This window comes from Bombina bombina, chromosome 2, assembly GCF_027579735.1.
Source record: "Bombina bombina isolate aBomBom1 chromosome 2, aBomBom1.pri, whole genome shotgun sequence".
In the NCBI taxonomy this organism is placed as follows: Eukaryota; Metazoa; Chordata; class Amphibia; order Anura; family Bombinatoridae; genus Bombina; species Bombina bombina.
Window position 1 is genome coordinate 1304664822 of NC_069500.1, and position 12997 is coordinate 1304677818.

The 12997-nt window shown below is 40.3% G+C and overlaps 1 protein-coding gene across 2 annotated transcripts in view; it reads left to right on the top strand.

The window, feature by feature from the left end:
- The window catches only part of ZBTB49 (zinc finger and BTB domain containing 49), a 207681-nt gene that overhangs the window by 97295 nt on the left and 97389 nt on the right, over positions 1–12997 (top strand). For both annotated transcript variants that reach the window (XM_053704144.1, XM_053704145.1), the window contains one exon: positions 6362–6535. In XM_053704144.1, the coding sequence (XP_053560119.1) occupies positions 6384–6535 (152 nt within the window). In that variant the 5' untranslated portion in view covers positions 6362–6383. The remainder of the gene's footprint in view (positions 1–6361; positions 6536–12997) is intronic.

A 12997-nucleotide genomic window follows, 5' to 3' on the forward strand; every position in this document is an offset into this window, starting at 1 on the left:
GTCATTTTTTGACGTCCTTTTGCGCCAAAAATGTCTGCGTTCCGGATGTGGCGTCATTTTTGGCGCCAAAAAGCATTTAGGCGCCAAACAATGTGGGCGTATTATTTGGCGCCAAAAAATATGGGCGTCGTTTTTGTCTCCACATTATTTCAGTCTGATTTTTTCTTTGCTTCTGGTTACTAGAAGCTTGTTTATTGGCATTTTTTCCCATTCCTGAAACTGTCATTTAAGGAATTTGATCAATTTTGCTTTATATGTTGTTTTTCTCTTACATATTGCAAGATGTCTCACGTTGCATCTGAGTCAGAAGATACTTCAGGAAAATCGCTGTCTAGTGCTGGAACTACCAAAGCTAAGTGTATCTGCTGTAAACTTTTGGTAGCTATTCCTCCGGCTGTTGTTTGTATTAATTGTCATGACAAACTTGTTAAAGCAGATAATATTTCCTTTAGTAATGTACCATTGCCTGTTGCAGTTCCCTCAACATCTAAGGTGCAGAATGTTCCTGATAACATAAGAGATTTTGTTTCTGAATCCATCAAGAAGGCTATGTCTGTTATTTCTCCTTCTAGGAAACATAAAAAATCTTTTAAAACTTCTCTCTCTACAGATGAATTTTTAAATGAACATCATCATTCTGATTCTGATGACTCTTCTGGTTCAGAGGATTCTGTCTCAGAGATTGATGCTGATAAATCTTCATATTTATTTAAAATGGAATTTATTCGTTCTTTACTTAAAGAAGTACTAATTGCTTTAGAAATAGAGGATTCTGGTCCTCTTGATACTAATTCTAAACGTTTAGATAAGGTGTTTAAATCTCCTGTGGTTATTCCAGAAGTTTTTCCTGTTCCTAATGCTATTTCTGAAGTAATTTCCAGAGAATGGGATAAATTGGGTAATTCATTTACTCCTTCTAAACGTTTTAAGCAATTATATCCTGTGCCGTCTGACAGATTAGAATTTTGGGACAAAATCCCTAAAGTTGATGGGGCTATTTCTACCCTTGCTAAACGTACTACTATTCCTACGTCAGATGGTACTTCGTTTAAAGATCCTTTAGATAGGAAAATTGAATCCTTTCTAAGAAAAGCTTATCTGTGTTCAGGTAATCTTCTTAGACCTGCTATATCTTTGGCTGATGTTGCTGCAGCTTCAACTTTTTGGTTGGAGACTTTAGCGCAACAAGTAACAGATCATGATTCTCATAATATTATTATTCTTCAGCATGCTAATAATTTTATCTGTGATGCCATTTTTGATATTATCAGAGTTGATGTCAGGTTTATGTCTCTAGCTATTTTAGCTAGAAGAGCTTTATGGCTTAAAACTTGGAATGCTGATATGGCTTCTAAATCAACTCTACTTTCCATTTCTTTCCAGGGTAACAAATTATTTGGTTCTCAGTTGGATTCCATTATCTCAACTGTTACTGGTGGGAAAGGAACTTTTTTACCACAGGATTAAAAATCTAAGGGTAAAAACAGGGCTAATAATCGTTTTCGTTCCTTTCGTTTCAACAAAGAACAAAAGCCTGATCCTTCATCCTCAGGAGCAGTTTCAGTTTGGAAACCATCTCCAGTCTGGAATAAATCCAAGCCTTCTAGAAAGGCAAAGCCTGCTTCTAAGTCCACATGAAGGTGCGGCCCTCATTCCAGCTCAGCTGGTAGGGGGCAGGTTACGTTTTTTCAAAGAAATTTGGATCAATTCTGTTCACAATCTTTGGATTCAGAACATTGTTTCAGAAGGGTACAGAATTGGTTTCAAGATGAGACCTCCTGCAAAGAGATTTTTTCTTTCCCGTGTCCCAGTAAATCCAGTGAAAGCTCAAGCATTTCTGAATTGTGTTTCAGATCTAGAGTTGGCTGGAGTAATTATGCCAGTTCCAGTTCTGGAACAGGGGATGGGGTTTTATTCAAATCTCTTCATTGTACCAAAGAAGGAGAATTCCTTCAGACCAGTTCTGGATCTAAAAATATTGAATCGTTATGTAAGGATACCAACGTTCAAAATGGTAACTGTAAGGACTATCTTGCCTTTTGTTCAGCAAGGGCATTATATGTCCACAATAGATTTACAGGATGCTTATCTGCATATTCCGATTCATCCAGATCATTATCAGTTCCTGAGATTCTCTTTTCTGGACAAGCATTACCAGTTTGTGGCTCTGCCATTTGGCCTAGCTACAGCTCCAAGAATTTTTACAAAAGTTCTCGGTGCCCTTCTGTCTGTAATCAGAGAACAGGGTATTGTGGTATTTCCTTATTTGGACGATATCTTGGTACTTGCTCAGTCTTTACATTTAGCAGAATCTCATACGAATCGACTTGTGTTGTTTCTTCAAGATTATGGTTGGAGGATCAATTTACCAAAAAGTTCATTGATTCCTCAGACAAGGGTAACTTTTCTGGGTTTCCAGATAGATTCAGTGTCCATGACTCTGTCTTTAACAGACAAGAGACGTCTAAAATTGATTTCAGCTTGTCGAAACCTTCAGTCACAATCATTCCCTTCGGTAGCCTTATGCATGGAAATTCTAGGTCTTATGACTGCTGCATCGGACGCGATCCCCTTTGCTCGTTTTCACATGCGACCTCTTCAGCTCTGTATGCTGAATCAATGGTGCAGGGATTACACAAAGATATCTCAATTAATATCTTTAAAACCGATTGTACGACACTCTCTAACGTGGTGGACAGATCACCATCGTTTAATTCAGGGGGCTTCTTTTGTGCTTCCGACCTGGACTGTAATTTCAACAGATGCAAGTCTCACAGGTTGGGGAGCTGTGTGGGGATCTCTGACAGCACAAGGAGTTTGGGAATCTCAGGAGGTGAGATTACCGATCAATATTTTGGAACTCCGTGCAATTTTCAGAGCTCTTCAGTCTTGGCCTCTTCTGAAGAGAGAATCGTTCATTTGTTTTCAGACAATGTCACAACTGTGGCATACATCAATCATCAAGGAGGGACTCACAGTCCTCTGGCTATGAAAGAAGTATCTCGAATTCTGGTTTGGGCGGAATCCAGCTCCTGTCTAATCTCTGCGGTTCATATCCCAGGTATAGACAATTGGGAAGCGGATTATCTCAGTCGCCAAATGTTACATCCGGGCGAATGGTCTCTTCACCCAGAGGTATTTCTTCAGATTGTTCAAATGTGGGGACTTCCAGAAATAGATCTGATGGCCTCTCATCTAAACAAGAAACTTCCCAGGTATCTGTCCAGATCCAGGGATCCTCAAGCGGAAGCAGTGGATGCATTGTCACTTCCTTGGAAGTATCATCCTGCCTATATCTTTCCGCCTCTAGTTCTTCTTCCAAGAGTAATCTCCAAGATTCTGAAGGAATGCTCGTTTGTTCTGCTGGTAGCTCCGGCATGGCCTCACAGGTTTTGGTATGCGGATCTTGTCCGGGTGGCCTCTTGCCATCCGTGGACTCTTCCGCTACGACCAGACCTTCTGTCGCAAGGTCCTTTTTTCCATCAGGATCTCAAATCCTTAAATTTAAAGGTATGGAGATTGAACGCTTGATTCTTAGTCAAAGAGGTTTCTCTGACTCTGTGATTAATACTATGTTACAGGCTCGTAAATCTGTATCCAGAGAGATATATTATAGAGTCTGGAAGACTTATATTTCTTGGTGTCTTTCTCATCATTTTTCTTGGCATTCTTTTAGAATTCCAAGAATTTTACAGTTTCTTCAGGATGGTTTAGATAAAGGTTTGTCCGCAAGTTCCTTGAAAGGACAAATCTCTGCTCTTTCTGTTCTTTTTCACAGAAAGATTGCTAATCTTCCTGATATTCATTGTTTTGTACAAGCTTTGGTTCGTATAAAACCTGTCATTAAGTCAATTTCTCCTCCTTGGAGTTTGAATTTGGTTCTAGGGGCTCTTCAAGCTCCTCCGTTTGAACCTATGCATTCATTGGACATTAAATTACTTTCTTGGAAAGTTTTGTTCCTTTTGGCAATCTCAATATCTGCCAGAAGAGTTTCTGAATTATCTGCTCTTTCTTGTGAGTCTCCTTTTCTGATTTTTCATCAGGATAAGGCAGTGTTGCGAACTTCTTTTGAATTTTTACCTAAAGTTGTGATTTCCAACAACATTAGTAGAGAAATTGTGGTTCCTTCATTATGTCCTAATCCTAAGAATTCTAAGGAGAAATCGTTACATTCTTTGGATGTTGTTAGAGCTTTGAAATATTATGTTGAAGCTACTAAGTCTTTCCGAAAGACTTCTAGTTTATTTGTTATCTTTTCCGGTTCTAGAAAAGGCCAGAAAGCTTCTGACATTTCTTTGGCATCTTGGTTGAAATCTTTAATTCATCTTGCCTATGTTGAGTCGGGTAAAACTCCGCCTCAAAGGATTACAGCTCATTCTACTAGGTCAGTTTCTACTTCCTGGGCGTTTAGGAATGAAGCTTCGATTGATCAGATTTGCAAAGCAGCAACTTGGTCCTCTTTGCATACTTTTACTAAATTCTACCATTTTGATGTATTTTCTTCTTCTGAAGCAGTTTTTGGTAGAAAAGTACTTCAGGCAGCGGTTTCAGTTTGAATCTTCTGCTTATGTTTTTCATTAAACTTTATTTTGGGTGTGGATTATTTTCAGCAGGAATTGGCTGTCTTTATTTTATCCCTCCCTCTCTAGTGACTCTTGCGTGGAAAGATCCACATCTTGGGTAATCATTATCCCATACGTCACTAGCTCATGGACTCTTGCTAATTACATGAAAGAAAACATAATTTATGTAAGAACTTACCTGATAAATTCATTTCTTTCATATTAGCAAGAGTCCATGAGGCCCACCCTTTTTTGTGGTGGTTATGATTTTTGTATAAAGCACAATTATTCCAATTCCTTATTTTATATGCTTTCACACTTTTTTATCACCCCACTTCTTGGCTATTCGTTAAACTGAATTGTGGGTGTGGTGAGGGGTGTATTTATAGGCATTTTGAGGTTTGGGAAACTTTGCCCCTCCTGGTAGGAATGTATATCCCATACGTCACTAGCTCATGGACTCTTGCTAATATGAAAGAAATGAATTTATCAGGTAAGTTCTTACATAAATTATGTTTTATCAATAGCATTTCATTAACATATCTCTACCGTATATCAGAAATCTTGTCTGCAAATTTAATTGTTTTCTAAAACCCACTCCGTGGGTATCCTTTGCTCTGTACCAATCCGTTTACAATACCTAGGTTTCAAAATGGCGCTTTAAACACAAAGTTATTGGTTTAAGTATTTTGAACACTCAGTGCTGAAAATAGTGGGCAGGATAACGTGACATCATCGGCGAATAACAGATATAACTTTTAAAACATTATGAAACTTCGTTTTGGAGAAAATATAGGTCAGTAGGTTTTAATTAATGTTTATTAACTTTAATATGTTAGTTGTTTAGCTTAGAAATTATAACAGAAAGTAATCCTTTAATTCAATAGTATCTTCTATAAATGATCACTAGTATGTATATCTAGCAATTGTAAGCATTAGCCACATTTATCTACTTTGTGTAAAGGATCTGAAGAGGTTAATTGTGGCAGTTAATAATTAACTAATAGGGGTCAGGTTGTTTCTATAAGAGGTGGAGAGCTATTCCTCAATTTTATCAGCTTTGACAACAGCAGGAAGCCGAAACGTGTCAGCTGTGTGCTGACTCCTTTTTGTATCATACATGCTATGTGAATAAAGACTTTTTTTTTTTTTAAGGAAAAATTGTTTATTTCTGTTTAAAACATACATGTGTCAAAAAAAATACGATGATCATTTGCAAAACAAAGATTAAAGGCTTAGGCCTCGTGTTAAATAGAGAGTCCATACATATCTCAGATAAGTGAGTCCATAAGGAGTTCAATAGAGTCCGACCTGTAGAACCCCTTTGAAAGATGAACCAGTAAAGTTCCCAACATTGAGGGCCTTGCATTTTCACAATTTTTCCTTCTTTTTTGTAACAAAATAACCAAAGTAAACTAGTAACAATAAACATTGAACAGTTATAATTTCCATGTGTGTCCATTAATTCTTGGTCGAAGCATACATGTATCTGTGTGTTTTCATCTAAACAAATACATCTGGTATCAACGCAATATGACATTAAGGAGTATTAACATCTAAGCCTGGAATGTGAAAGTCCGTGACAACCCATAGAACACAACGTCGTCTTAATGAATAAAGACTTTTAACCGATATTGGAATAAAATTTGGATACGTTTTATGAAAATTGGTGCTCCGCTTCAATCTTTTCTCTGGATGTGGTGTATAATAATCCTTATTAACGCATTAGTTGTGTTTGTAAAGCAGTTAAGTAGTAAAACTCGGTTAATGATATGTTCTTTGCCTCTCTTCCTGTCTAGTGTATTGAAATGAGTTTTCAGTATGGATCCGGCTGCTAGCCACAGTTGTCATCTCCTTCAACAGCTTCATGAACAGCGAATTCAAGGGCTTCTCTGCGACTGTATGCTGGTGGTGAAAGGTGTCTGTTTTAAAGCCCATAAGAATGTTTTGGCAGCTTTTAGTCAGTATTTTAGGTAAGTAGAAAATTAAGGGTTAAGCATAAATGTTTCTATACTTCATTGTGTTTAAAAACAGTCAATATGTAAAGAGAGCGATTATACAAACATCAAAAAGATAGGGAAAATACAGTTCACCAAGTCTTTCTGTCTCATCAACCCTGTTCTGATTCGCAACAGACGATTTACAAATTTTTTCCTCTTTATATTGTTTGATTTTCTCCCTAAACATAACCTTTTGTTTGGTATAATACACGTTTCTAGTTTAAATGGACATGACACTAAAAATGAATCTTTCATGGAACAGATAGCATGCAGTTTTGTGACACTTTTTAATTCACTTCTATAATCAATTTTTCTTTTTCTATCCTTGGTTGAAAAGCATTCCTAAGTAGGATAAGGAGCAGCAATGCACTACTGGGAGCTAGATGGAGATTGGTGGCTACACACATTCTTGTCATTGACTCCCCCAGATGTGTTCAACTTTGTCCCAGTAGTACAATGCTGCTCTAGACTTGACTTTAATTAGGTTAATTAACCATTTTCAGGGGTTAAACACATAGTTATATCAAAGAGCAGTGCAGTAATAAATGTTCTAACACATTAGAGCATTTTACTTTTGCACGTTTGTGTCCCTTTAAATTCTCATTGTCTTAAATGAAATTTGTCATTTTGGAAAACATTTGAAGAATCCTTTTTCTCCTACAAAAATATTTGTATGAGCTTTTTATGTTTACTTTTGTCTGGTGGTATAGCCACTACTGCTGCCTTATTTCTGCACTACACATTTATATGCAGACGGACTGGTTCGCAAGTAGTGATCCTGTCCGCCTGCATTGCCACTTGCAATCTTTCATAGCATTTTGAAATTTATCATTGCACAAGAGGATTCTTGTGCAATGTCGTCCCCTGCTCCAGCGCAATCAATTGTGATGCATCGCCCCTTGCCATGTTTAACCACACTGCAAAATTTATCATTGCACAAGAGGATATTTTTCAGCACAAGAGGATTGTTGTGCAATACAACACCCTGCTCCTTCACAAGCAGTTGTCAACCACCTGAACGAGCTAGTGACAAGGTGATTGATCTCACCACTTCTGAGGTGGCGGAGAGGAAAAAAACAGTTTTCACTTTTTAATATGTGGTAGCAGGTTTGCTTATGCGAACCTGCTCCACAGTAGGAAAAGCTGCAAATGCAGCTTAATACATTTACCCTTAAAGTGTCAGTAAACTTTAAAAATAATGTTAGATAATTCTGCATATAGTGCAGAATTATATAACATTACAGGGAGTGCAGAATTATTAGGCAAATGAGTATTTTGACCACATCATCCTCTTTATGCATGTTGTCTTACTCCAAGCTGTATAGGCTCGAAAGCCTACTACCAATTAAGCATATTAGGTGATGTGCATCTCTGTAATGAGAAGGGGTGTGGTCTAATTACATCAACACCCTATATCAGGTGTGCATAATTATTAGGCAACTTCCTTTCCTTTGGCAAAATGGGTCAAAAGAAGGACTTGACAGGCTCAGAAAAGTCAAAAATAGTGAGATATCTTGCAGAGGGATGCAGCACTCTTAAAATTGCAAAGCTTCTGAAGCGTGATCATCGAACAATCAAGCGTTTCATTCAAAATAGTCAACAGGGTTGCAAGAAGCGTGTGGAAAAACCAAGGCGCAAAATAACTGCCCATGAACTGAGAAAAGTCAAGCGTGCAGCTGCCAAGATGCCACTTGCCACCAGTTTGGCCATATTTCAGAGCTGCAACATCACTGGAGTGCCCAAAAGCACAAGGTGTGCAATATTCAGAGACATGGCCAAGGTAAGAAAAGCTGAAAGACGACCACCACTGAACAAGACACACAAGCTGAAACGTCAAGACTGGGACGAGAAATATCTCAAGACTGATTTTTCTAAGGTTTTATGGACTGATGAAATGAGAGGGAGTCTTGATGGGCCAGATGGATGGGCCCGTGGCTGGATTGGTAAAGGGCAGAGAGCTCCAGTCCGACTCAGACGCCAGCAAGGTGGAGGTGGAGTACTGGTTTGGGCTGGTATCATCAAAGATGAGCTTGTGGGGCCTTTTCGGGTTGAGGATGGAGTCAAGCTCAACTCCCAGTCCTACTGCCAGTTTCTGGAAGACACCTTCTTCAAGCAGTGGTACAGGAAGAAGTCTGCATCCTTCAAGAAAAACATGATTTTCATGCAGGACAATGCTCCATCACACGCGTCCAAGTAGTCCACAGCGTGGCTGGCAAGAAAGGGTATAAAAGAAGAAAATCTAATGACATGGCCTCCTTGTTCACCTGATCTGAACCCCATTGAGAACCTGTGGTCCATCATCAAAAGTGAGATTTACAAGGAGGGAAAACAGTACACCTCTCTGAACAGTGTCTGGGAGGCTGTGGTTGCTGCTGCACGCAATGTTGATGGTGAACAGATCAAAACACTGACAGAATCCATGGATGGCAGGCTTTTGAGTGTCCTTGCAAAGAAAGGTGGCTATATTGGTCACTGATTTGTTTTCTCCAACATAGGTGTGTCCGGTCCACGGCGTCATCCTTACTTGTGGGATATTCTCCTCCCCAACAGGAAATGGCAAAGAGCCCAGCAAAGCTGGTCACATGATCCCTCCTAGGCTCCGCCTTCCCTAGTCATTCTCTTTGCCGTTGTACAGGCAACATCTCCACGGAGATGGCTTAGAGTTTTTTAGTGTTTAACTGTAGTTTTTATTATTCAATCAAGAGTTTGTTATTTTAAAATAGTGCTGGTATGTACTATTTACTCTGAAACAGAAAAGAGATGAAGATTTCTGTTTGTAAGAGGAAAATGATTTTAGCAACCGTTACTAAAATCGATGGCTGTTTCTCCAACATAGGTGTGTCCGGTCCACGGCGTCATCCTTACTTGTGGGATATTCTCCTCCCCAACAGGAAATGGCAAAGAGCCCAGCAAAGCTGGTCACATGATCCCTCCTAGGCTCCGCCTACCCCAGTCATTCTCTTTGCCGTTGTACAGGCAACATCTCCACGGAGATGGCTTAGAGTTTTTTAGTGTTTAACTGTAGTTTTTATTATTCAATCAAGAGTTTGTTATTTTGAAATAGTGCTGGTATGTACTATTTACTCAGAAACAGAAAAGAGATGAAGATTTCTGTTTGTATGAGGAAAATGATTTTAGCAACCGTAACTAAAATCCATGGCTGTTCCACACAGGACTGTTGAGAGCAATTAACTTCAGTTGGGGGAACAGTATGCAATCTCTTGCTGCTTGAGGTATGACACATTCTAACAAGACGATGTAATGCTGGAAGCTGTCATTTTCCCTATGGGATCCGGTAAGCCATGTTTATTACGATCGTAAATAAGGGCTTCACAAGGGCTTATTAAGACTGTAGACTTTTTTTGGGCTAAATCGATTCATTATTAACACATATTTAGCCTTGAGGAATCATTTTATCTGGGTATTTTGATATAATAATATCGGCAGGCACTGTATTAGACACCTTATACCTTAGGGGCTTTCCCAAAGCATAAGCAGAGCCTCATTTTCGCGCCGGTGTGGCGCACTTGTTTTTGAGAAGCATGGCATGCAGTCGCATGTGAGAGGAGCTCTGACACTTAGAAAAGACTTTCTGAAGGCGTCATTTGGTATCGTATTCCCCTTTGGGCTTGGTTGGGTCTCAGCAAAGCAGATACCAGGGACTGTAAAGGGGTTAAAGTTTAAAACGGCTCCGGTTCCGTTATTTTAAGGGTTAAAGCTTCCAAATTTGGTGTGCAATACTTTTAAGGCTTTAAGACACTGTGGTGAAAATTTGGTGAATTTTGCACAATTCCTTCATGTTTTTTCGCAATTGCAGTAATAAAGTGTGTTCAGTTTAAAATTTAAAGTGACAGTAACGGTTTTATTTTAAAACGTTTTTTGTACTTTGTTATCAAGTTTATGCCTGTTTAACATGTCTGAACTACCAGATAGACTGTGTTCTGAATGTGGGGAAGCCAGAATTCCTATTCATTTAAATAAATGTGATTTATGTGATAATGACAATGATGCCCAAGATGATTCCTCAAGTGAGGGGAGTAAGCATGGTACTGCATCATTCCCTCCTTCGTCTACACGAGTCTTGCCCACTCAGGAGGCCCCTAGTACATCTAGCGCGCCAATACTCCTTACTATGCAACAATTAACGGCTGTAATGGATAATTCTGTCAAAAACATTTTAGCCCAAATGAACACTTGTCAGCGTAAGCGCGGCTGCTCTGTTTTAGATACTGAAGAGCATGGCAACGCTGATACTAATATCTCTGAAGGGCCCCTAACCCAGTCTGATGGGGCCAGGGAAGTTTTGTCTGAGGGAGAAATTACTGATTCAGGGAACATTTCTCAACAGGCTGAACCTGATGTGATTGCATTTAAATTTAAGTTGGAACATCTCCGCATTCTGCTTAAGGAGGTATTATCCACTCTGGATGATTGTGACAAGTTGGTCATCCCAGAGAAACTATGTAAAATGGACAAGTTCCTAGAGGTGCCGGGGCTCCCAGAAGCTTTTCCTATACCCAAGCGGGTGGCGGACATTGTTAATAAAGAATGGGAAAGGCCCGGTATTCCTTTCGTCCCTCCCCCCATATTTAAAAAATTGTTTCCTTTGGTCGACCCTAGAAAGGACTTATGGCAGACAGTCCCCAAGGTCGAGGGGGCGGTTTCCACTTTAAACAAACGCACCACTATACCCATAGAGGATAGTTGTGCTTTCAAAAATCCTATGGATAAAAAATTAGAAGGTTTGCTTAAAAAGATGTTTGTTCAGCAGGGTTACCTTCTACAACCAATTGCATGCATTGTCCCTGTCGCTACAGCCGCATGTTTCTGGTTCGATGAGCTGATAAAGGCGGTCGATAGTGATTCTCCTCCTTATGAGGAGATTATGGACAGAATCAATGCTCTCAAATTGGCTAATTCTTTCACCCTAGACGCCACTTTGCAATTGGCTAGGTTAGCGGCTAAGAATTCTGGGTTTGCTATTGTGGCGCGCAGAGCGCTTTGGTTGAAATCTTGGTCGGCTGATGCGTCTTCCAAGAACAAGCTACTTAACATTCCTTTCAAGGGGAAAACGCTGTTTGGCCCTGACTTGAAAGAGATTATCTCTGATATCACTGGGGGTAAGGGCCACGCCCTTCCTCAGGATCGGCCTTTCAAGGCAAAAAATAAACCTACTTTTCGTCCCTTTCGTAGAAACGGACCGGCCCGAGGTGCTACGTCCTCTAAGCAAGAGGGTAATACTTCTCAAGCCAAGCCAGCTTGGAGACCAATGCAAGGCTGGAACAAGGGAAAGCAGGCCAAGAAACCTGCCACTGCTACCAAGACTGCATGAAAAGTTGGCCCCCGATCCGGGACCGGATCTGGTGGGGGGCAGACTCTCTCTCTTCGCTCAGGCTTGGGCAAGAGATGTTCTGGATCCTTGGGCGCTAGAAATAGTCTCCCAAGGTTATCTTCTGGAATTCAAGGGACTTCCCCCAAGGGGGAGGTTCCACAGGTCTCAGTTGTCTTTAGACCACATAAAAAGACAGGCATTCTTACATTGTGTAGAAGACCTGTTAAAAATGGGAGTGATTCATCCTGTTCCATTAAGAGAACAAGGGATGGGGTTCTACTCCAATCTGTTCATAGTTCCCAAAAAAGAGGGAACGTTCAGACCAATCTTAGATCTCAAGATCTTAAACAAGTTTCTCAAGGTTCCATCGTTCAAGATGGAAACCATTCGAACTATTCTTCCTTCCATCCAGGAAGGTCAATTCATGACCACGGTGGATTTAAAGGATGCGTATCTACATATTCCTATCCACAAGGAACATCATCGGTTCCTGAGGTTCGCATTCCTGGACAAGCATTACCAGTTCGTGGCGCTTCCTTTCGGATTAGCCACTGCTCCAAGGATTTTCACAAAGGTACTAGGGTCCCTTCTAGCTGTGCTAAGACCAAGGGGCATTGCTGTAGTACCTTACTTGGACGACATTCTGATTCAAGCGTCGTCCCTTCCTCAAGCAAAGGCTCACACGGACATCGTCCTGGCCTTTCTCAGATCTCACGGATGGAAAGTGAACGTGGAAAAGAGTTCTCTATCTCCGTCAACAAGGGTTCCCTTCTTGGGAACAATAATAGACTCCTTAGAAATGAGGATATTTCTGACAGAGGCCAGAAAAACAAAGCTTCTAGACTCTTGTTGGATACTTCATTCCGTTCCTCTTCCTTCCATAGCTCAGTGCATGGAAGTGATCGGGTTGATGGTAGCGGCAATGGACATAGTTCCTTTTGCGCGCATTCATCTAAGACCATTACAACTGTGCATGCTCAGTCAGTGGAATGGGGATTATACAGACTTGTCTCCGAAGATACAAGTAAATCAGAGGACCAGAGACTCACTCCGTTGGTGGCTGTCCCTGGACAACCTGTCACAAGGGATGACATTCCGCAGAC